Raw genomic sequence first — 27,076 nt, forward strand, 5'->3', positions numbered from 1 at the left:
TTCGGGAGTTAAGGCGGGGATATTAATATTGTGTCCTAGACCCTTCTGAATTTATTACACGCTCCATTCTTCTGGGCATGGAATCTATTACATGGGTGACAAATCTATCTCCTTCCCCTACCTCCAGCCATGCTTCGGAAACAAGATGCCACAGGTCATCCTGAGTTCTTGGTGGATCTGCCTCAGGCCAACTTTCCCTTAGAGTACGCTTCACTTCTGCTCACATATTTTCCATGAGATTGAGGTCTGCTCCACGAGGCGGCCAGTCGATTAAATCAATCTCAGGGTGCCCTGCGAACCATTCCTGAACCACACGGGAATTATGTATTGGCGACTGGTATTGCTGGAACTGAATTACACCATCAGGCTGAAACAGATGGCACCATGATATTACTGATAATGTCTAAGTACTGAGCATTGTCCAGATGTCCTTCAATTCTATGAAGCTGTCCTGCTCCGCGACTGGAAATCCAACCCCAACATAAAATAGATACATGGCCACTGCGATTGCAAGTAGCCATATATCCATGGTCATATCGGGTGCCTCTCGGACGATACACAAAACGGCGTCCCTCCTTTGATGTTGTGAATATGGATTCATCTGAGAAAACTACGTTTTCCCAATTGAGACACACATTCGCCTGTGCAAACGCGAGACGGTAAATTTTGTGGTCGTCTGAGAGTTTTTCCTTCACGGCAGCAACACGGCCACGTAACCCAGCATGACGAAGCCTTCGCAGAGCTGTATGCTTACTACCAGGAAAGAGAGAAGCTTCCCTTATCTGTCTAGACGTCCTTAGTGGGTCTAACCGGGCTTCGTTTACTAATCTCGCATCTTGGGCTTCGGTTGACACATGCGGACGACCAAGAGATCGTAAATTACCAGTCTGACCTGTAGCACCATATTTCCGAATCCATTGCCTTCCTGTAGAGGCCGGGACACCTACTCGCCTGCTAGCTGCAGTTGCAGAATAACCTTCCAACTCCCATAAAGTAATTACTGCTGTACGTCTATCCATAGTTACCAATGTTCTGAGCTGTGAGAAGAAAGCAATAGGTAAAAGCTAGTACCTGACGTGTGATTGGTTACTTGCACGACACGCCTATTGTGGGGAACAGCGTTGCCAGATCTAGCATAATGATGCTAGATCTAGCATAATTTGCATGTCTCTAGCACGTAGCATCTTGCTTTTAGCATCCTGCCCAAATCTAGCACAATTTCAGCAAGTTATCAAAAAGCCGTAAAACCTGGAGAAGTTGGTCGTGGGAAGAAAAAGAACGGCAGAAATGTATCCTCTTCCATTGATTCATACACTCGGTAAACCATACAGGCAGTCTTATTTTCCTAAGTAAGTTCGGAATGGCTTTGGGCTTTTTTTTATGTGGCTCCACCCAGGGTTTTCTAATCCTTTAACTCCGAGGCATGGGCGGAGCTATGGGGGCCATTCTCCCCCCCCAACTTTTTGACAACTTCACCATCTTTACTTCTGACTTCATGATCATATTTATTCCTGAAATGACAGCTCCGAGACCGACCAAAAATCTGCCCCCTCCCCCAGCAGACGATTCCCAACTCCGCTTATTCTGCGAAGTAATTTTCTTTCAAAATATGTAAACAAAAACTTTGCATTCGTTTATACGATATATACGCCATTGAGTTTGGCAACGACTGCAGTTTTAGTTGAGTTAAAATTTTGGTGCGTGAAGTATTGAGTTCTATCCATGCATTCTTGCTCTCTGTGTATTTTAAGTTACGTTATCGTATCTCAACTTTGTTAAACTCCTGAATTAGTAATTATGAGGATCTAGCATAATTTGACCGAATCTAGCATAAGTTCGATCAGGTTTTGGAATAATTCCGAGCTGTGAGTCTGGCAACGCTGGTGGCGAACGACTTGGTCAACGACTCGCGAAAGAAATCTGAAAATGGTGCGCCGTAATAATAATAATAAAAACAGTTTTTATAAAGGAATATTAATACATACGAAAAGCTGTTTAAAGAATGAATTGTTATACTGACTTTACACGTATAAAAACATATACCATATACCAAACAGATTGAGCGATATGATTATAGCTGTTTTGAGACGAACACTTTCGAAGTCCAACTTCGGGTGTCTTCGGAAAACAGTAAACTAAAGCTGCTGGTTCGAACCTCCAAAGCCAACCTTAGTAATCGGGAAAAGATGTACAGATATGTTTTTCCTTCTGTTAAATAGCCTATAATAAGACATGTTGAAATGGTAATAAGTGTAGAAAAAAGTAACATTGATTGAAATACTTAATGATACAATATTTCGAGACTATGTATTCACACTCTCGTTTCGTCATTGTGATTTCCATACGGAAAAGAGAATTTACGTATGAGCTCAGTTATATTTCAGAAGCAGCTTCCGAAAAGCGGTCATGTTAGCTCAGTGGTACACCACCGAGCGTTTAAATCGTGAGTTCGATACCCGTTCAGGTGAGATTCCTTTATGATATTCTACTTTCCTCAATGTATGAAAATTATGTAAAATAGTTACATTACAATTCATCAGTTGTATATATATATTCATATCATCAGTTGTATATATCAGTTGAATATATATATTCATATCATTTCACGACATAAGTAATTCTTATCTTTAAAATATAACATCTGAGGTATTCACAGAACGTCGGTGCGTTATGTGTGAATATTGAATACAAATTTAAAAAATCGTGTAATAGCAATAAATAAGTTATGTAATAGATTTATTTGCAGCTACTTTCATCGCAGATAACTTCTCAATATTCGCATTACAGCATTTAGGTAGAGCATATCGAAAATCGGATCGTGGTTCAAGACAAAAAACTAGCAAGCCCCAAACTGTCACGTAAGAAATTCACGAATCGCAAAAGTAAAATGAAGAGATTGAGAGCGGTAATTCCTTAATCGCTCTCTCTCAACTCTCTCTTATCTGCATTTATACATATAAAAGTGTATGTATGTATGTTCCATCATAACTCATGTATGCCTAGAGCAGGGTTTCTCAACCTGGGAGTCGCGGCCCCTAGTGGATCGCGAAGATAGGCGGAAGAGATAAATATAGTTAGAATCTAATACCAGAAATTATTTTTAAATATTATTTTTAATTTTGTTCTGATAGGCATACTTTTATTTTTTATACACACTGTAAAGAACAATAAAAAATAAGTCTACTGAACATTTTCAAAGGGTGTAGAATTCATGTTACTATTCGGTTCAAACTCTCTTGTCGTCGCGAATTCTGTCGAGAAATTTGAAGCTTAAAATATACAAAACGATAATCATGCCTGTTGTTCTGTATGGTTGCGAAACATGGTCGCTTACTCTGAGGGAAGAACATTGACTGAAAGTATTTGAGAACAAGATCCTTAGACGAATATTCGGACCCAAGAGGAACGGGAATGGGGAATGGCGGAAACTTCATAACGAGGAACTACATAATTTATACGGTTACCCACGGTTACCCAGCATTGTTAGGGTCGTCAAGTCTAGGAGGCCAGGTCAGGTAGCTAGAATGGAAGAAAGTAGAAACGCTTTTAAAGTCTTGACTGGAAGACCAAACGGAAAACGACCATTAGGAAGACCTAGGGGCAGATGGGAGGACAATATTAAGATGGATCTCGCTGAGATAAGAATACAAAGTAAAACCGGATCCAATTGGCTAAGGATAGAAGTCAGTGTAGAGCTTTTGTGAACGCGGCATTGAACCTCCGGGTTCCATAGGCCATAGAGTTAGTTAGTTAGTAGAGTTGTTTAAAAATGAATTTAAATCAAAGAGGTATGATATAAAACTAATGAGAACTGTATATAGAAATACTAGAAAAATACACATGAAACAAAACCTGCACATTGAAATACAATTAAAATTAAAACCTAATGAGATACCTAAGCATGGTGTAATTTCACTAGTGCAGCAATGCCCGGTTCAATCTTCATGACGAATATTATCAAGCCATTTTCAACTGATAAGCGATTTCTTATCTTCGTTTTAATGTCTACCATAAAAAAAAAAAACACTTTCGCACAAGTACGATATAGCAAATGGAATTATTACTTTTAAAGCAGCAATCACCAGACCAGGATATTCTTCTCTCCTCATCAGGCAGAACTTGTCCAAGTCTTCGTTACAGAAAACCAGTTGCAAAGACTTGTCGCATGATCATTCTATTATTTGGTCAAGAAGTTGTGGGCTTAGATCGGATACGTTAATGGCCTCTTAAATGAAGGAGTTTAACATCCATCTTGAACCAGCACCTTCGTCGTTGGGAATATAGATATTACAGTTACTGTATCCACTGTCAGTGCCGGGCGCCGAAAAGAGGGGCCACACATTTCGGAGGAAGTGTGTTACTCAAGTTAGGAAAGTGCATGTGCACATGTGTAAAATAGAAGGAAAAACGTAATAAAATGTGCTCAAAATTAAGGAAAGGTAGGGTTTATTTTGAAAATGTTATTGAGCTTCGTGCCAACCATGGTGGCGCTTCGTAGCTAGTCTGTCGACGTCACTCATATATACGGTGACATCGTACTATACTCTCGCCCCGGGCAATGATTTTCCATGGCACTGTTCACTATAAACAAAAAAAATGGATTCTACTATTATAGAAATAGGTATGTTAAAAATCCCACACAAGCTTATTATAAAACAAATTATAAAAGGGTCGCTGGCAAGAGCGTGTGATAAAAGGGGATCGTGATAGGAATTAGATTGAGAACCACTGGCCTAGAGTAATTTTAACCACATTTCTTATAGTTTCAAAAAGAGTGCTGTCGGGTTACCTATGGTGAATGGGAAGGGGATACATATAAAAGATTGCTAGAAAATGATCGATATTAGATTCATAGTTTTCGGGGTCGCTTAGATAAATAGTGAGACTTTCAATTTCGCTTAACTCCGATTAAGCTCTCATTAGTAGGGATGGGCACGAACGACTTTTCTTTGAAACTCGACTCGACTCGAAACAGACATCTTTGAGGTCTACTCTTGGACTCGGCGCGAAAAATATCTTCCAACTCGACTCGGATTAGAGTCAAGTCGAACCAAAACGAGCCAAATCCTGTGTGTAGTCCTACCTAGACAATACATAGACAATAATTATTCTATCATCAATTATACTACTGTTACTACAAATAATAATAATAATAATAATAATAATAATAATAATAATAATAATAATAATAATAATAATAATAATAATAATAATTATTATTATTATTATTATTATTATTATTATTATTATTATTATTATTATTATTATTATTATTATTATTATTATTATTATGACAACACCGTGTACAAACATGAACAATAGATGTTTAGTAAAGGAATACTAAAAGCTAGTTGACTGCCGACGTCGGTAGTCATGAAGTCTACAAGGCAAGGACATCGTTCATTACCCTAAGCTGTAAGCGTCGGTGGAATACAGATGGTCAACTATTAACCTCTCGCCAGAAATTGGTGGCCCCGCAGCGACGATCCGTGATGGCCCAAGTTCCATTTTGAAAACTTTACTACCAGCGGCAGAGACGCGATGAAACGCCAACGAACCACAAAATTACTCTCCCAAAATATGTTAAAATGCCTATATGTGTGATTTGTTTATATTTAGGTGAAACAAAAAAACACAAAACAAATACCCCGGGGTGGACGCGAACTATCAATATTACGATTACTAGGCACGTGTTCTTCTGACTTCCCCACGGAAACGATCATAAAAAGCTTGGTTGTTGAAGGATAAATCATTGACGTCTTAATTTAGCCAATCAGACAAACCCCTACATCTCGAGTTCTAGGAGGTCATACCGTGAACCGTTTCAGATTTATTGCTTTCTGGTGGAGTACTATCCATGCGCAAAATTTGAGCATAATAGCCGACATGCATCTTCGGTGCCTCTTATCTTTAGTACAATTTTAACCAGAGATGGTGTGGGTCAATGAAAATTTGATCCACGACCCACCATGACCCACTATGACCCACCACCCAAATGACCCATTGGCCCACTCTGACCCATCAACCATCGTGATCCACTCTGACCCACCACCAACTATGAACCACTCTGAACCATTGCGACCAACTCCGACCCACCAAAACCCATCGACATCAACTTTGACCGATGACCCACGTCCTCCTCTCCATTGACTAAAGAGATTACACTTGTAATAAAACAAGACTGTGAAATTATCACTTATCGGAGTTTGAATTTCTACCGTCATTGGCTCAAGTACCTCTTTGTTACAATACTGGTGGGTCTGACCTTTACGATATATAATGGCAAAGTGTTTCTCATCTTCCGAATTAAAATGAATTTAAATTTATCATATGTAATTATTTCTTTGTTGCCTTACAGACACATTTCAGTAGAAAATAAGGTGAAATTTAAAAGTTTCGAATCAAGGAAAAGTAGACCAACGTAAAAAAAAAAAAAAAAAAAAGAGAGAGAGAAACTAATTTTCTATATAATTAAGCATGCCGTACTAATTGAAAATGCCCATGTAATTAAGTTTAGAATACAAATTTTATGGCCATTTTTCTCTAACTTTATGGCTTGATTGCCTTATGCTCGGAACGCTCCATATATTAAACACCAGCTTCAGCAATTATAAATAGAAAGCAGTGGGTATAAAATTCAAAAAGAACTTTAGTTTGCATTACTCAATTTTTTTCTCAACTAATATCAATCGTTTTCGATTATTTTTACAAATCAACCCACTACCAATTTCCAATATATAGAAAATGCACCCCCGTCCCCCCGCTCATAAAAGACAATTTTAAAAAGTGGCAGGGCATATTCTCTTTATTTTTCAATAAAGAGTTATATGCTGAATTTCAGCTCTCAGTGTAACGGCTTGTGAGATACTAAATTTTTCGCAAAAATTCGGACTTCTACTCCCCCTAAGGATATGTATTATAATGAAAGTGACACGCGTATGATAACTTCCCAGTTGGGATTGGAGCATGATTATATACCAAACGTCAATTCATTTGACTTTGCAATTTGACCGTGATGATTACGCAGACATAGTTACTTTCAATTTTTTATGATACATATCCTTATTTCATATGTTACAGATGATTCAAAAATATTTTTTCAAGCAGTTAGCTCCTCTAGAATCTCACAGGCTGCATCCCAAAATCCAACTCCTACTATCCTATGACAATCCAAAAGTGACTGAACTTTTTTTTATTAGGAACAAATGACAAAAGAAAAATGGAGATCTGGAAAGTAAAATGTAGAAAAGCTCGGTGCCCCCAATAACTCCATATTTCTCCGCCCCTTCATTCCGAACTTAAAAATAAAACTTAATTCGAATATGGTTAATTAGTGAATTTATTACAGTTAAATTCCACTCACTACATGCTACAGCTACAACTATGTAAGAAAAAATAACAACTGTGAAGCATGTTCTGAATTACTATTACATTCCTTACGCTATTATTAAACATATTAGAATAGTAAAAGAGGATTGTTCGTGAAATAGTATATTTGCTCATGATTTTTAACTTTTTCATACGGAAAAAATTAAAATATTATTCAAGTTTTAAAATTTGCACTCTGCAAATATGTTGCCCTCTAGGCAATGGGACTAATGTGGACTAGCTGTACTGTTAGCGGCGCTGAAAACTTACGATTCGATTCTAATATCGGTTGATTTCGATATCTTTATTTCGCTACGTAACCACCCTGGGTCCTAATGGGAGCTTAATTGGACTTGAATTGAAAGTAGAGCTATTCACCTAAGCGACCACGAAACTATGGATTCAATAATAATATCGACCCGTTTCTAGCATTTTTGATATGTATCCCGACAGTACTCTTTTTCCAGACTGTAAGAAATATAGTTAAAATTGCTCTAGATATATCAGAATTATGTTGAAACACACACATAAATCCACTTTTATATTCTGTATAAATAGAGAGAGAGTGAGCGAGCGAGAGACGGCGACTCAAGGCATCACCACTTCCACATTGCAAAAGCATATATCAGGAATTGAATTGAAAATCTATGTAAAGACTTTCTGCTGTGGCATGCTTCATAAGGACAATTCCAGTCTGCTCACGTGACCTTTGGGGTTCATGAATTTTTTTGCGAGCGTTCCGACTTTGGATTCTCTGTTTATACCCTCTGTTTATGCATCGAATAACTTTTCAAGAACATAAATGACATTCTATTTTATGAATGTTGAGAATTACTCTCTATATGACAAATAGCTGCAAATAAATACACTACATGATTTATTTATTGCTATTGAACGAGTTTCTTAACTTGTATTTACATCCTCATATATAATACCGACCTACTGTGAAAATTATCTCAGATGTTATATTTTAAACATAATAATTACTATGTTCTGCAATTATTATGTTATATATAAACAACTTATGTATTTTAATGTAATTATTTTATATAATTTTTCATGCATTGCGGAAAATATAATTTTAAAAAAAGTATTGACCCAGATGGGATTCGAACTCACAACCTTATGATTTCAAATCCGACAGCTTACCAATGAGCTAACACAAGGACTTCTAGAACTAAGCTTCTAGCGATGTATAACGGATCTCAAGATAATTATGACATTCATATCCATGACAAACGCTGTTTCTGTTCTACTTTGACTTTTATTTTAGTACTCAGGCGATAATTATGTTCTATTTCTTAACTTTGAGCATTCTTTTACATATGGAAAGATTCTTTAACGTATTTAAATGTTCCATTACGTACAGAAAACTAAATGACAAACAAGCATGTGCTCATATTAATAAAAGGTTTCGAAATATTATATCATTAAGTATTTCAATCAATGTTGCTTTTTTAAACACTTGGTAACAAGTCTTATTATATTTAAAAGAAGAAAAACACATCTGCAAAATTTTTCCCGATTGCAAAGGCTGGCTTGGAGGTTCGAACCTGGCTTACTTTTTCCCGAAGATACCCGAAGCTGGACTTAGAAAATTTTTGCCTCAAAACACCAATAAAGAATGCGCTCAACCTTTTTGAGACAAGGTGTACAAAGCCAAAAAAAAATGTGTTGCTGCTAGTGTTTTTGAGGCCTGAAAGAAAGGAAAATTTTGGTTTCCATCTGGAAAACTAAAAACACTATTTTAGCTTATTATTATTATTATTATTATTATTATTATTATTATTATTATTATTATTATTATTATTATTATTATTATTATCCATAAATTATATTCAAGATAGTTCTTATTATGCTTAATCAAGAACTACTGCCCGGGACCAAACGCTATATTTTTGTGCATAACTATAAAGGTAACCAAGAAAGTTCTGTCCCTTTTCGTGGAGGTCTGTGTTCAATTGGACCTTACACCGTGAGTTGAATGCGAGTGGAGATAAGGCGAACGTCAGTTGTTGGTGTGGGTATATCCAACATACTACCTGGTTGTCGCAATTCAGACACACCGTGAACTTGCGTAAAGACAGAGGGAACATGGGACATCCACAGAGCGTCATAAGAGCATGTATGCTGAACGAGTTCAAATGGAGGTAACGCCGCTATACCGGGACAGAAGATATACCAGGCCTTTGGTGAGGGTGTCGTGACGACGCGGACATTGCAGCGATGGTTCAACAAGTTTAAGGACGATGACGAAACACCCGAAAACGCCACGTGCCAGAATACCAACACATATACAAAGAGGAACTGGGACTACAATTCAGTGTGTGGAGAAACCATTCGGCAGCACATCCATCAACTTGTGAAGCACTACAAGTTGGGTCGATGGGTCTCACATATTTTGACTCCGGGCCAGAAGGCAACGCGGCAGTCGCCTGTGTTTATTTACTGTTTCGGAGCCATTTCTGGACAGGGCGTTGACATGTGATAAAACGTGTTTCCTATACAAAGCTCCACGGCGCCCTCATCATTGGTTAGCATCCCATGAACCGATTTCAAAACAGCCGAAACCAGCAATGTACCAGAAGAAGGTCCTTCTGTGTGTTTGGTGCATCGTGCATCGGGAACTGCTACCAGCTGGTCAGAGTATCAATGCAACTTTGTAGTGTCAGCAGTTGAGCTGTGCTCAACAAAAACTCAAAACTCTCGAGCCATCACTTCTGAATTGCAAATGGGTCCTCGTTTACGCGACAACGCTAAGTCCCACGTGGCTAGGATGACTCAGGACACCATTTTCCGCCTTGGATGGGAAACAATATTGCAACCACTATATTTCCTCGGGTAGTGCACCGTCCGATTATCACCTGTTCCATTCTTTGGACAATCACCTTAGAGGACACCAGTTCAAATCCCTAGTAAAAGACCAAAATGCACCTGATAGTTTCTTCGTTTCACGGCCCACCAAGTTCTACCGCGATGGATTCCATGGCCTTCCAGAACGTTTTCAGAAGGTCGTCGATGCTGATGGGGACTATTTTTGATCTTCCAGGTTAGGTGACATATCGATGTTCGAAGGTGGTGGGTGAAAAGCAACAAAATTTTTCTTGGTTACCTTTATATTTAAATTTAAGACCTTGTATACAGAACCTATCTACACAAGACTGATTTTCTTTGAAATTTCACTTAATTTCTTTACGGTTTCCTGACAAAAATATTTATTTATTATTTGTGACTAAAAAACATAGTTATTTTATTACACTGAGGAGAAATAAAACAGAGACCGAATGAAATCCAAATTGAACAAAAGCATTGTTTCTTACCAAATTTTCCATCCTCTATGTCTTTTGAAACACTTGTTAAAGCATATAAAAATATACTGTACTTACAAATCAGTTTAGTACCTTTGTTTTATGGCTGTATTTGTAGTACCTTGTTAAAACGTTTGTCTTCAAACTGTCAAATATAAAATCTGCTATCACAAAAAAGTATTCTATTTTCCGATCGGTATAAGGAAGAGGTACTATACTATTTATCGATCGGTATGGAAAAACAATATTTCTCCATACTATTTTACCATAAATTAATTGTCAATAAACTTCGTTACTTTTAAATGAATGAAGCGAGATAATTTTACTATGATGTTTTAAAAGCTGGTCATTTGGGGGGCAGGAAACCATTTGGGGGGCAGGAAACCATTTGGGGGGCCTGGCCCCGATGGCCCCCCCTTGGCTACACCTCTGAGCTGGTAGCAAATTCAGCTATGAAAAATTTGTGGTGTCTCATTCCCTTGATACCCTAAGTACGTGTTCATTTTGCTTAATAGTTAACCCACTGCTGAATAGCCTGCGGTCAATGTGCGGCCTAATTCAAGAAAAATAAGACAAAGTAATTTCGAAGCTATAAACCATTATGACGTCATATCTGGATCCTTATGTTAACCGATTATGCTTTTGAACAGATATTTCATGCGCGAACTATAATTTTAAGTTCTATAAATTGATTTTAGTAAATGGAATATCATGTAAGTTACTTTTCAAAGCCGACTTCCGCATTTTGTTAGTTTACAATTTAAACTTTCTATCTTATTAACTGTGATATTCTGCTGAACACCTTTTGTACTTTACCTCAAAGTATAGATTCCGATATAAAAAGCTAAATCAAGGTGCAAAAGAAAAATAATGTCCAATTGAATTTTGAATTTTTCGTGACATATGCCCTTTTGGTATGTTTAATGAAGACTGATATTGGTAGCGGAATGAAATATAATTTATTAAATTTTAGTAATTAAAAGTAAGATGAATTGTCTACGAGAATATAACTAATTCGTAAAGCTACGACGTTCTAAGGTAAATGTACATTTAAACCTAAGCAAAAATCGCAGTTTATTAGCTGCTGACTTCAGGAAATATATGGCTGAGTTTACGAATTTGTATGTTACAGCCTTGAAAATAATTTCAGCAAATCTGAAATTTATTCTTTTATGTCTATATTGTTACTTCTCTAATAGTTGGAGTACCTACCTTCTGTCAGACAGTTTATTTCCTGCTCCTATGAAACCTATAAAGGTAACCAAGAAAGTTCTGTCGCTTTTTCATCCACCACCTTCGAGCATCGATATGTCACCGAAGACGTACCTAGAAGATCAAAAATAGTCCCCATCAGCATTGACGACCTTCTCCCAACGTTCTGGAAGGCCATTGATTCCACCGCGGTAGAACTTGGTGGGTCGTGAAGTGAAGAAGGTATCAAGTGCATTTTGCACCTCTATTTAAGTATCTGAACTGGCGTTCTCTAAGGTGATTGTCCAAGGAATGGAATAGGTGATAATTGGACGGTACAATGTCCGGAGAGTATTGCGGATGCAAGTGTTTCCCATCAAAGGCGTAGAATGGTGTCCCGGGTCATCCTAGCGACGTAGGGCTAGCGTTGTCCTGTAACGAAGGAACCGTTTGCAATTAAGAAGGGCTGGCTCCAGAGTTTTGAGTTTTTCTTCAACGCGGCTAAACTGCTGACAGTACACAGTTGCATTGATGCTCTGACCAGCTGATAGCAGTTCCCGATGCATGACACCGCGAGCAGTCCACCAAACACACAGAAGGACCTTCTTCTGATGCTGTAGTGGTTTCGGATGTTTTGGAACCGGTTCATGGGATGCTAACCAATGATGACGGCGCCGTGGGCTTCGTACAGGACACATTTCTCATCACATGTTAACATCGTCCAGAAATGGTTCCTTCCTCAGACGAGACAGCAAAGAAACACAGGTGTCTGCTCGTCTTGCCTTCTGGCCCGGAGTAAAATTCATGTGGAACACATCGACCCAACTTGTAGTACTTCCCAAGTTGATGGAGGTGCTACCAGGGGGTAAAAGTGAGGGGGAACGCCGTCCACCCACCTCCAGAAAATATGTGCCGTCCTCCCACTTTCTAAACAAATTAGAATAGGCAAAGATAGGCACGGGGGACGGCATGACGTCAAGTGCCCCCCTACCTTTTCAGATCCACTTTTACCCCTGGGTGCTACCGAATGGTTTCTCCACTCACACTGAATTATAGTCCCAGTTTCTCACATTTCAAGTCACTGATCGCTTCAATTGCTGAATGAAGATCTTCATTTTGTGCATGTATTGGTCTTCCGGCACGTGATGCGTCTTCGAGTGTTTCGTCATCGTTCTTAAACTTGTTAAACAACCGCTACACTGTCCGCGTAGTCACGACACCCTCACCAAAGGCCTGGCATATCTTCCGCCCTACTGCAGCGGCGTTTGGCCCCTGTTTGAACTCGTACAGCATACACGCTATTATGACGCTCTGTGGAGGTCCCATGTTCACTCTGTCCTTACGCAAGTTCACAATATAACTAAACTACCGCAACCGGGTAGTATGTTGGATATACCCACACCAACAACTGACCTTCGCCTTATCTCCATTAGCATTCAATTCACGGTTTGAGGGCCAATGGAACACAGACCTCCACGAAAAGATACAGAACTTCCAAGATTATCTTTATACAACAAAACCTAATAATTTTGACTTCAGTTTTGTGAGAGTAAAATACAAATAAAACAGTGAACAATTACGAAATTTATATTAGCTATTTATTACTATAAAAAAAATATACAATCTTAACAAACAGAAGTAGAATTAGTACTTTCTCCATTTTCATGGTTTGCTATTCTTACACGGGGCTGTAGCTGATGATAACATTTACAAGAACCTACAAGTCTGCGGTGGATCTTAAACATAACTTAAATACACACTTATGTTTTTAAACTGAAATCCAAAGGTGCCGAAATATTTGACAGATGTGGAGCGTACCAGAATGGTCGAGAGCTATTCAAGATTTACAGTAAAATCGATACATTTCAAAATGGCTTTTCCCACCCCAGATGTTCATATTAGTGGAGAAAGTACATTTCAAATTTAACTTCTGGTAATGGCAACCAAAATTCGATAAAACTATAAATTGCTTAAATCACGACAAATGATCTCTAGTAAGCATTTATTTAATAACAATACTTTGTAAAATCAGTCGCTGTTCAATACTCCAGCTGAGAGAAAAGTTATTAAATTGAAAATTACTATACATCACAGATAGCGTTCTTTGGCTTTCACTTTCCGCCTCATTGTACAACTTTACCAGAGGCAGAGAGAGCCAAGAGGGTTCGTTCAGCTCGAGATAAACTCTAACCATTTAATTAGAGAAATTTAAAAAAAAAATCTCTCATTGTTCAGTTCAGTTCATGCCGGAAAAGTCCTAGAACAGGAGAGAAAAATACGTCACTCTTTCATTGTGCCAAAGCACGACAAAATAATATTTTTTTTTTTCTCGTATTTGGAGCGAAAGCAAATTTTTGAAAATGGTTAATAGTTTCGTTCACAACTACATTTACTTATTAAAACTAGTCTTTAAAAGACTAATATACTAATACGCGGATTTAAAGAAATCTCTTTTTGGTCATGAAAAGCTCATAAATTTTGAGATAGTGTTATTTTTTACTGAAGTTATCTACTTAGTAATTCTGTTAACACACATACATAGGTAATATATTTATTAACGCCAATTTAAAGTATGCTTTCAATTCATATTCCTCCCTCCAAACATAGCCTACCGAATGCAGTTATGACAAATGTTAGAAAATCCAAAGCTCACAATACTTATTTCCACGTTATTTCACTCTTTTGATATAAGAGAGAAAGAATGGCATAATTTAGCAATAATATTTAAATGGAAAGAAATATTTCTCTCTCTCTCTCTCGTCACTTATTTTGATCATTTCCTCATAATTTTGTTTTCAAACTACTTAAACGCAGATCATTCCTTTTATTTATTCAATATATACAATATGAGTAAAGACAATATGAAAAAGTTCTATTGCAGAGCATAGTGTATGAAATATTCATCACAACATCATATACCATAAAGTATCAAATTAAACACACAGTATCCGTGGAAATATACCTAGAAAGTATTTGTAATACATTCTTTTGATACATCTCTACAACAAAATGTCAGAAACCAACAACAAATCTTTATTTTTCCGATATTCATTTGTGAAAACCTCTTTATCTTTCAATTTCAGTATTGTCGATATGCATAATAATTTATTAACAGGACGAAAATAAGAGCATTCTTTTCCTTGTAGCAGATTGTTTGATAAGAATATGTTTCTGGTAAGTGTTTACACATAAGCTTTTCCATTAACTCAATGAAAAAAAAAAAAAATCTCGCACATACTTTTGAAATATAGATGCATTATAAACATTATTATTGACTAATTTCCCAGGAATACCAAAATCATATCATGTCACATTGAAGAACGAAGGAGTCAACATATTATTCCTTCTAAACGAATACAGCTTTTTAATACACCGTTCTCAAATAGTCAACAATAGTTTTACACATGTTACCCCAGATGATTACCAAAACAATCTGAAACTAATTAACATCAAGTAAACCAGAGTTCGATTCCTGATATCTTGGGGGACAAAATTATCTACGGATGTACTAGTACATCTCGAAAGGACTACCTAACTTTTTTTACAATACTGTTCTTTAAGATTAAGCAGGTGGTTTGTGAAATGTGATTTCTAAAACAAGGGAGGAAGTGTTAAAATTTTGAAGAAAGAAATACTTTTCTTAGGCCCTAGAATTTGAACATGGGAAAGTTAAATTAAACATTTAAAAGGGATTAAAGGTGCTCTCTTCAGATTTCCGAAACCGCTGGGGTAGGAAACTGAAATTTTCTATAAATGTTTAATTTAAAATTACCCATGTACATTAAGCTGTGGGTAAGGTAATGTTTGGAGAAATTTGACAGCAATGGAGAGGGAAAATGGGATTGATAACTATCTCTCCATTCATGAGATCGTCGAAACTGTTAAGCGTAAGATATTGAAATTTTCTACATGTGTTGTATATGAATCGTAAACTGTGATTAAGACGAGGGATTTGTAAAACATGAAAGGATGCAGAGAGCGGTTGAAGTTCTGACTTTGCATTAAATCTTTAAATATTTTAGGAGCAGCAAACGTCGTCCACAAACCTTAGAATGTGAATACGATTGGGTGCTGAAAAATGTGATGCTTAATAAGGAAAAGAAAGTTTGAATGATTTCTCGCCCGTTCACGAGATCTCCGAAAGTATTGTTCGTAGGAATTAAGTTTTATGCCAATATGATCTTCAGAGTCTCGATTCAGTTTACAGCGGAATTTGTGAAATATAAAACTTAAAAGGGCGGAAACGCGGGCTTAAATATTTTGTCGTTCTTCAGAAGTTCCGCAATGACTTCGCCTAGAAGTTGAAATTTTGTTTTCCTCATATTTTGGGCAAAAAGAAATTTTGACAAATTCATTCGGAAGGATAGGTTTGTGGATTAAAACATTTTCCATCATTATTACATGTTTCTTTAGAAATTATAACTATACATACATGAAATTTGTAATGAGTATTTTTTTTATATATAGACTGTGAATATCTTGTGCGAGAAACCGATTTGATTTTATTTAGTTGTTGCTATTAAGTCTAACAATATTAGAAACAATTCGCATCCTGATTTTGTTTTTAAAAATATCATTTAATTTTGTTTTAGCTTTGATCAACTCCTTTAGGGGAACCGCTGGAAAACTTAATTTCGGGGAGATGGGAATGAAATAATGATTTTGCCTAACGATTAATTGAGGTAGAAGCAAGCAAGTTCACCCTTTTGGGGTGTGAGGAAACAGTTTGACGTCATTTTACGTAAAGAAGTAAGGACGACTGTGAGATAATCATGCGACCACAGTGAAAATAATCTTGCGACAAGTATCGTATCTCTTTAAAATATTTTACATAAATTTTACTTTTCCCATGCGAAGAATAGACACTTCGCTGTAGCTTTCTATATACCAAAATGCATATTGTTTCAAAAGTCCGATAAAACCTAACTGGGCCCATGCGATTTTTATAATACAATGCCCAGAAAGTAATACAGACATATGAGATAAAAAGTAGTCTCAGATCAAAAGCTAATATTAAACAATAATTCTGCCTTGTTGTTAATTACACCATCACATCACAAATTAATTGGCTTGGCGTTAAAACCATCTTACATGCTTATTTGATTACTACGGATACCTTTTTTGCTATGCAAGCACATCCATCCCAGTAATACAATTACGTGGAAGCTTATTATACTAAAAGTTTACTGAATCTGAGAATCTACCGGAATTAATAACTGCTGTTAGGAACTCATTAAATAGAAAATACTAAGCGAATTAATCGGAATAATAATTACACTAAATATCTTAGGTTCGTTCGAAATTCTGAAGATAAAATTCAGAAATGTTTATTCGTATCTACGGAAATAAATTAATCACATAATTACAATGCATTTTTTTTTACACACTTCATTATTACAGTATTATAGTAAACATGACTCCAGCACAAAAAAAAAAAAAAAAAAAAAAAGGAAAGAAAAAGAAAAGAAACAAACTGAAACTGTCACACAATGAAGGTATTTAAACCCAAGTCAACATCAGATTTCAAAAGATATTCCACCTTATGCAGAGTCATTTTGACGTATGATTAGAGTCAAACTAAAGGCCTGACTACTGCAGGAAACATGTTAGTCGAACTCTTTAGTATGGAACTAATCACGCGTCAGAACGAGTCTGCATAACAGCCAATAAGTTTCTTTCCTAATTCAATGTGTATAACACCTAAGGTATCTGATCACTATCCCAAACTTCAACCATTTCTATATCTTCTTCTGTCATAAAATCTTCAGCAACGTTATTTTCCACAATGTATTCATCAACAACTTCGTTATCATCTACTTCAATTTTACAATTTGACTCCAAGTTTTCTGTAGAGTCTTGTACGATTTCCTGATAGTTATCTTTCTCTAATCCTATTCGGAAATCGCAAAAGGATTCTTCTTTACAATGAACTGACAAACTGCTTTGCTCAACAGCACTTAGGCAAGATTCACTGAAGTCTTGGTTTACCGTATAAGTTTCCATGCCATGAGAACTATCGAAAGAGTTTTCCGGATTCTGAGAATTCGTTGTAGATACACTGCATGGTTCAGTTGATATATCTAATCCAACAGATGTATTTAAAACTAAATGTGCATTGGGTACTACAGGTTCTGAATCAGAAGCTACCACCACGAACTCATTACTCCGTTCAGTTCTCAGTACATTTTCTGAATGATTCATTTTAATACTTTGGGAAACATTAATAACAGTTGCAGAGTCCCCTTCCAATTTCACATCTTCACACGTCCGAGCTGTGGTTTTACTGTCCCCATTATCCACAGAGTTATCTTGATTTTCCTCCGCATCCTTCTGTCCTGCAGAATCACTACTTTTCTCTGCTTGTGCTTTCACATATTCGGCACCTACTTCGTCACCACAGAAGTCACAGTTCATTACCTTCTTCTTCATATGTTGCCGGATATGGTAGATCATGAAAGACTTATAATTAGTCGTATATTTACACAGATCACACTGAATCCAGAGATTCGACGGTCTCGCTGGCTTCATATTACGTGGTCTCGTTGGAATTTCCATCTTAAGTCCTGCGTCTTCCTTCTTGTCAACCTAAAATTGAGCATATATACATTATTACCTTGCAAAACTATTTTTAAATATATAATATTTTTAAAAAAAAATAATCGTTTCATTAGTTCACTATACGCTTTAGAAATCTAAGTCCTATTCTTCACTACATTAACATATCAGAGGTACCATAATCATTAGCTAGAGCCTCCACCAAGCTATGTGGCCAATGAATAGGTAAGCTTTTGGTATAATTTATAATATATTGTGGATTGTAAGACATCATGTACTGTAGGTTCTTCAACAAGCACACAAGTAGAATATTATACAAACATACACACTTCATATTAATTAGCCAAACTTTCTGTATTAATCGGAAGAGTTCCAAACTGATGCTGCGCTAGTCATGCTATAAGGTTTATAATTAAAAAAGGGAAAGCAATAATGTTAAATTTAAGAGGGCTGCAAGAGACGAACCTTGCAATTTGCACTGTAACTGTGACAAGGAGAATTATAATACCCATTACCAACTTTTCAATTTTAACTAGACTAAAATATTCAATCAACTCCGAATAACTTTTTACTTCCAATGTTACTTTTATCTTCCTGGTATATGTACTGTTTATGCTGGCTTATTTCCTTAGCTCCATTTCCTATTATGCATCGGCAACGTTTTTTGTGTAACTTTGGTGATTTCGTATGTTCAGGTATGAGCGGTTCGTTGTCAGATATCATTAAACAAGAAACCAATAGAATATTAATAAAAAATACAGAGGCCCAAGCAAATTTTGGGAGGCCCAAACCCTCTCAGACTCCAGATCGGCGGCCCATGCTATTATGAGAGTTATGGATATCACTTTCTTGCGAAGGAAACCACATATTTATTTGAAACCAAAGTAAATTAATTTCTTACACATATAATAACTCTTAATTGCTTAATATATCCTTAAATGAAAACATGCTGGATTTTCTTTAAATTATGGAACAGAAAAGTAAATATACCCAAATTTTGTGGTTCGGACATCGTTATGATTATTTTAGTTGGTTTTGTATGATTCTTCTACGTACGAGAGTAGCTTCTATAGTGTTAAAAATTTCAGCTGCTATTTTAGAAAACTACTAACAGGAAAAAAAAAATGTGCATATAAAGTTGTAGTTAGAATAAACGCAGTTTTAAAAAGAATTACTACTATTATCATTTGCGGCATACATGCCTTGTGCCGAAGCAATTCCAACGGTTGAAGGTACTCACTAGCATTGTTACAAATAATAGTAGTTTGTGCCATCAGAGGTTGGGCAATACTGCGTTCAATGTGATTTGTAGCTGTAAAGATTAAGCTACAACAACGTCTAATTCTGGAGCTTTCGTTTCATGGGGAACTCAATGCCGACTTGAAAGCAAACCGTAACATTCGTTGAGAAAAACATAAAAGGGCAGTTCTTCAGAGTAGGGCAACCAGCTGATACACAAGAAATTTCGTTCTGAGTGTAAGAGCTCTGCCGCTATGCCAGTCAAATAGGTCGAAAACTGTCGATTCCGAGGTTATCAGGCAGGTACCATATCTCTCAGTCCAGTGAGATTCGAATTCTTGATGACTCGGCAAAACCATCCGGAACTATCAAATAGTGCCTCATGAATTAACCTCAGATCAAACCCAGAAGCGAGTTGATATGTGCACGATACTCTTAGAAAACCCGCGTAATATGTGTTTCCTAAAGGAAATAATAACGTGGAACGAAAGTGGATATCTTTTTCGGAACCGTAACGTGCATAAGTACTGATTAAACAAAGACCAAGTGACAAAACTTGTGTTCCCGAACACAAGGTAGTGTATACAGACTGGTGAATTTATGAACGAATAATTCAGTACGAATTCGTTCTGAACGGTTAACCCATCACTTTCAGATTGTATTGCGAACAATTGGAGGACATGTACGTGATTCAGTGCCAAAAAATACCCCGCATTGTTCAAAAGAAAGCGAATCCTGTTGCAACAGGACAATATAAAATCACTCAAACAACCAAGGATAAACTACAGGAACTTGACATAACTGAACTGAAATGAAGTATTTTATCTCATATTCATGAAACCACCTTTCAACAGCTCCAGCACTACAAATCCAATCGTAAGTTCCTCTACTGCGGAGGAAAAATGCACTTAAAGCAAATCTTAAGTGAAATTTTCAAAAGACAATTTTAATAAGTCCAAACCTCAAATTTGGTTGCTCATAAATTGGGATCAACAGTCTATTCAATCATGTAATATGATGTCTTGGTAGTGTATGATCTAATCTCAGCTGTCTACAACTTTTTTTCCCACTCAGTGTCCACTATTTTGGAGAAACAAATTTTTCCTGACATTTCAAGGTTTTCCAGACCAAGATAAAATTTCCCAGGCTATATTTCACTAAAAATAAATAAATCCTGTGATGTTCATTTATCACCTCTCGTTATAGATGTGACAGGTGTTGTAAGTGTCACTATTGTTGATGATATATGTCTGCCACAATAAAAAACGCTAACTTTAAATTAGAAGTATTTTTGTCTCTCCATACCTTCACATATTCATCCTTATATTTTAACATACCTCCTATTTTCTCTAATATTTCAAATTATAAAACAATATATACTAACAATTAACAAAACACTTACAATATATATGAATACGTGAAAGAAGTTCTTGTAAGGTCAGGTATTTACAAATAACTTATTTAGAGGAAACTTTTACGAACAGGTAATAATGAGATTAGAAATTCCTAATCCACTCCGCTTACAATCTTCTACTATACTACTGGAGCGTTTTCTTCAAATCGTTAATTTGTTCATTGACTTCATCAATTTCATTTGCTAACTTCTTCAAGTTCTTTTCTTTTCAGCTCTTCTAGTGATGCAACAGTTAGTTCTCTTTCTTCCACACGATCTTCTTCAGTTTTAGTTGTTACATTCTTCCTCTGGAGAGTCCCTTTCCAGCTGGCGTTTACCTCTCTTGCTGCACGAATTAGTTGTTTCAAGATTGGCAAGCTGAATACCTCGTAGGATGTGACAGTATGCTGTACTAATCTCTGTGAAAAAGTTTGTGTAAATTGTTCACAAGGTACTCCTTATTTAAAGGAAAACCAAGTTCAACCAAGACGTTTCCATGTAGAAGTAATACTAGAACCTTATTATCAGCAACAGGACCAGACAAATAACTTTTCCACAAGCACTTCTAATGCCACTTTTATTTGTTTCTTGTCGTAAGACTCAATTTGGAGAAAGAAATGATGCACCACAAGTTTGTATTTGAATGGTAACTTACAAGAACGTTTTTGCGTAGACATATTAAAGTACGTAAACAGTAATTGCTTATAGAACGTAAGAATTTACTAAGCTTATACATATTCCTATGACAATTAAAATTTCTGAATCGTAGCGTGTGTCCGACTTTATGCATAGGACGATTAAGCCTGTTTCCTCTACTGAGAAAGGACAATGGATATTTTGTCTGAAATAGTGGGTGAGTCCATATTACGTTACCACTTAAATAGTGGAAAATTTCCATTCATCAAATGTGATAAAGAATTTACACGATTTCAACCTGCTAGTCATTATGTTCAATAAACAAAAACCAGCGATGAGTAGTACAGTTCGATGCCCGTAAATACATTTCGCGAGGATACGGATATCTCATTTCGTATCCGGTCCTTTAGGTCACTCATATCTTGAACTTTCCTGCTATCCACACGCTCCTTTACCATACCTCATAACCAGAAATCTATTAAGTCTGATGACTGTGGAGGCCAACGCAGTAGTTTACCACGACCAATCCATCAACTAGGATGTGTGATCGAGATAGGCATGAACAGTAGGGACATAACGAGGTGCAGTGCCATCTTATTGGAAATACCCTGCAAGTCAGATTCGTTGTGGTAGTTTATTAATGGCGTACTGCTGCAACGTCGTTAAGTATATGTCTGTTGTCACTGTGTGGTTATCAAAGTAAGATCAAATTACTCCAGTGGTGGTCACATCGCACCAAACATTTACCTTTGGCATTTCCGAACAAGTTCCTGAATAATTCGAAGATTTTCAGTTCCCCAGAAAATCATGTTACGTCGGTTGACAAGTCCACTTGTGTGAAAAGTGGCTTAATCCTCCTGGATATTCTGCATTTCAGTTAAGTCTGATAACACTGTACTCCAACACGTTGTTGCGTCATTGTTAAAGCTGGGATAATCGGATGTGGTATGATCGCATCCCAAGGTCATGTTTTAAGATATGCTACACTGCTGATATACCTCAGTTTCAACATTGCATGGTCTGGTTGACTTCGACGGACACTATAATAGGGCTTGTTGCACAAGAGTAACATTTAATTCATTTCTTCCTGATCGTGGACGTCCTGCACTTCCTCAATACTTGTTCGCTAATGATCCAGTTTTCCCAAATTTCTGATAAATGGGGCGAACTGTTAAACAGTTTGGTCGGTCCGTTTCCACGGTGTTCCTGAAAAGTTCATCCGAAATTGTGTTAGTTGGTTGTCACTGGAGTCATTCTGCAACGCTGTGTCATTGGAACAAAATTTGACAAACCAACGGCGAATGATACATTAAATCATCATCAGCTGAATGTCTAAGTTTCAGTTCGTAAAGAAAAATCATTCGTAATTGTGTTCCTCATGGGGCGCTTTCATAATGCACTATCTCTATACTGGGTACCCTAACCTATTTGTCGGACTGCACTGAGTTTGTGATGTTAGACACGTGACCCTAGTGCATTCATATGTTGTGTTGCTGAGATGAGTTTCTCACTAGACGTCAAAGGAGACATTTCATTCGCACCAATCTAATAATAGAAGATTAAACACGTTTTTTAAAATTAAACCACATCAATATGCAATATATCTTGTAGGCCACAAGACTGGTGTTTCGTGATTCATTTTTAACAATGACATGCATGCTCGCGCCACACTGGCACTCAGTTACATCAGCGGAAGGCGAACTAAACCCTCTTGCACTTGAGGTGAAATATTGCACAGTATTTCTAGAGGTAACTTTCTGAAATATACGTATATATAGAACAAATCAAGACAGTTGCAACTATTTTCTGTAACTTGTGAAGAAAAAAAAAAAAAAAAGCACTGTTCGAACTTTCCAAGTAGTAATTAATGCAACATTGGCTAATAATCCACTGTGCTACTCTCAAATGCCGAACATGATACAATAGCTGCGAATTTATTCTTTTACTGTTGTAAAGTAGTTTCAGAATTTGATCTGATTTTTTTTCATATTTTTTTTAATATACAGTTTATATCCGCATACATGCAATGTCAAACAAATGGACTTCCATAAAAAAAAAAAAAAATGTTTTTGTATGGATAGCTTATTAGTGTATTTGCTGCAACTTTTGATTCTATGCTCACATACCGTCAAGGCTCATGTTTCAATAAGGCTTTCTTTGTCTAGCTCATTCTTTACTAAGTTGAAACTATTTCTCAAATTATTATTTTATTTATTTGTTACATTGCCTTGAAATTTCCATTTAGCAAAGTTGTCTATTTTCGGATATTGTACAATTATTGTAGTATTTCTTTCAAATCAGATTATGAAACTACCAGATACAAACATAAGAAATAGTTTTAGTATTTTGAAGTAACATTGATATCGCTAATTTACTTTAGTTTGTAATGGAAAAAAGTCTGCATTTTACATTATATTATCAAACAAAATTATGCGTCCCTTTACCCATTAACTGAAGGAATTTTTGCCCCGCTGAACATTAAGTGCGGCCTTTTGCCCCACTTTACTCTACTAGAAAAGAAATATCTTCTACAGTTCCCTTCCAGACGGCAACGTACCAAGAACTTACGAAACGTTGCCTCGTTGGACCGCAATGGATATACGTTGTATTAAGAAGGATGCTGAACGAACATCTCCAGAAACGATAGATATGCGTCTGCCTACTTCTCTGATAAAATCAAGGCTTCTAGAACCCCATGCCCCACTGGTCTCGATGGCTATTGGAGCAAAAATAAATTTGTCGAGGAGATTGTTGTATTTCCTTTCCTTTTCTGCCTCTCTACGTCTAGCAACTTCTCCAGCATTCATAACAGTCAATGGGAGGCTTGAATGAGCAAATGTGTCCGAACATGTAAAATCCCAAACTAGTGATTTGCCTCTCATCCAAGGTATTAATGTCATGGCGTCAGGTCGTTTACCATCAGAACGACAACAGCCTGACGGTTCACGAATGGAAGGAATTCCTGCCGTTGTGAGGGCTCGCAAAATGATGTCATTAACAGATGAATGTCTGGTGTTCCTGCCAATGCTCTTCATGCATGAGAGGCCATGCAGGCCGCGTTGGGTATCTTGATCCCCGCAAGCTGGACAGCGATGTGGCTCACAAACATCTGAACCTAGTCTTAAGGCTACTGCGATTCGAAAGGTTTCATTAGACATGTGAAGACCTAATTGAGAAAAACATAATTTCTCAAATGATGTCTAGTTTCTGAGTATCAAGTTCATTGAGAGCTTTCAGGAATCCCATAAAATGAAATCAACTGGACATTTTACGTGAAAATTAATTTTATGTTATTTAACAAGATTAAGATTACACCAATAACTACTTGTATACTCAATTATCTTGTTTTCACGCAGTACTGTGCACATATAATAATGCTGTAAAATGCAAAAAAACATAATACTTAGAGTGGAGAATCCTGTCTTCTACATTGCTGAGGAAGTGTTCGGTAGTACTTATTCTTAATATTACATTGATTATCTTTAAATTTATTACTCTTTTTTGCTGATCCAAGATTTTTATGTCTATAATTGCTTGAGTAGTTTAGGGAAAATTTAGTTTGTGGAACTTGGGAATGCTTTCAATGCCCCCAGGCCGTGATTTGACTTTCCTCAATTTGTGTGACTAGATTTGTATTTTTAAATGGTATAAGTATTTTTTTTTATTTATTTATAGTAGGTCTATTTTTTTTTAATTAATACATATAGAGTATTTATTGAATGAGAAGTTATTTTCTTCAATAGAAATAAAATTGTTGTAACTCTTTTGCTTGATTGAATATCATTTATATTTATGGGATTTGATCTTTACATTTCTAGTATATATATATATAGGTTTTGAGCGGTATCTTAACCGCTTTGTTATATTAATTTTAATATTTGTTCTTTCAATGGTACTATTAATTATTTCTCCTAATTAGAATTCTTCCTGGGTAAGATGGGCTAGGATTAGTTTCATATTGTTTGGTTATTTATTATGAAAATGCCCGATCTTATAATGCTGGAATATTAACTGCTCTTTCTAATCGGATCGGAAATGTGGCGATTTTATTAGCTATCGCTTGAATGCTGAATTATGGTAGTTGAAATTATGTTTTTTATTTACATACAGTTTTAAGTAATAATGAAATAGTAATTATTTCTTGTTTAATTATTTTAGCCGCTATGACAAAGAGTGCTAAAATTCCTTTCTCTGCATGGCTGCGCGGCACCAACTCCAGTGTCTGCATTAGTTTACTCTTCCAATCTTGTAACTGCTGGTGTTTATTTATTGATTCGCTTTAGAGATGTTTTATTAAATGTGTATGGGGGGATGTATTATTACTATTGTCTGGATTACCCATATTTATAGCTGGCATTGGGGCTAATTATGAGTACGATTTAAAGAAAATTATTGCTCTATCTACTTTGAGTTAACTTGGTCTTATGATGATAATTTTATTAATGGGATTTCCGATGCTGGCCTTTTTTCACTTACTTACTCATGCTTTATTTAAAGCATTACTTTCTTGTGTGCGTGAGCAATTATTCATGGTGTGGGAGATACTCAAGATATTCGTACAATAGGAGCACTTGTAGGACAAATGCCTCTTACTTTGTCATGTTTGAACGTAGTTAACTTAGCATTGTGTGGGATGCCATTTTAAGCTGAATTTTACCACAAGGACTTAATTTTAGAAGTTTCTTCTCTAGCTTTGATTAATGTAGGAAGTTTTTTCCTCTTATTTTTTCTACGGGACTAACCGTCTGTTATTCTGTCTGCTTAAGATTTTATCTGACAGGTAGGGGGAGCGATTATTCATTCTATTAGTGATAATGAAGGATGAATTATGTGTAGGGGTATGTTGGGATTGGTAGTGCTAGCAATTTCAGGAGGCGCGAGATTAAGGGGATGTCTACCCATCATCAGAGGCTTCAGAATCTCCATAAGGTAACATGTAAAATTTAATTCATAAATATCTTACAAAATACTGCATTTTAAAACTTGCAATTTTCCATACGAATGCCAGAAAGCAATACAAAAGAGATGGTCAACTCAATTTTAAACTTAATGACTTAGATTAATTGTAATAATTACTTCAGTAATGAGGTAATCACTACTATAGGTAAAGGATCAAAAGACCACTTTCATACCTCACAAATTACTACAGGTGACATTCTTTGAAGAACACATGCTGGGAAGGGATTCATTGTGGCAATTTGAGAATCAAAACTCATGTCTACCACCTCCATTTTCATAATCACTTACGCCTTGAGCAGTATCCCTTCCCACTCCCCACCCCCACTTCCCTACTGAGTTTCTACAACTTTATGACCGCAACTATCTGAATTTGCCTTTTCGGTGAAAGCTGGTGTCACCTGTCAACAAAATACTTGTTAGAACAAAG

The 27,076-nt window shown here is 36.4% G+C and overlaps 1 protein-coding gene across 1 annotated transcript in view; it reads right to left on the minus strand.

Moving 5' to 3' along the window:
- Positions 1–13,443: 13,443 nt before the first annotated feature.
- The window catches only part of LOC145690441 (uncharacterized), a 29,669-nt gene continuing 16,036 nt past the window's right edge, over positions 13,444–27,076 (minus strand). Inside the window, exon 3 of the mRNA XM_081765330.1 lies at positions 13,444–18,452. Coding sequence (XP_081621456.1) covers positions 17,568–18,452 — 885 coding nt within the window. The 3' untranslated portion in view covers positions 13,444–17,567. The remainder of the gene's footprint in view (positions 18,453–27,076) is intronic.

Source organism: Thermobia domestica, chromosome 7 (genome assembly GCF_964235325.1).
Source record: "Thermobia domestica chromosome 7, izTheDome1.hap1.1, whole genome shotgun sequence".
Lineage (NCBI taxonomy): Eukaryota > Metazoa > Arthropoda > Insecta > Zygentoma > Lepismatidae > Thermobia > Thermobia domestica.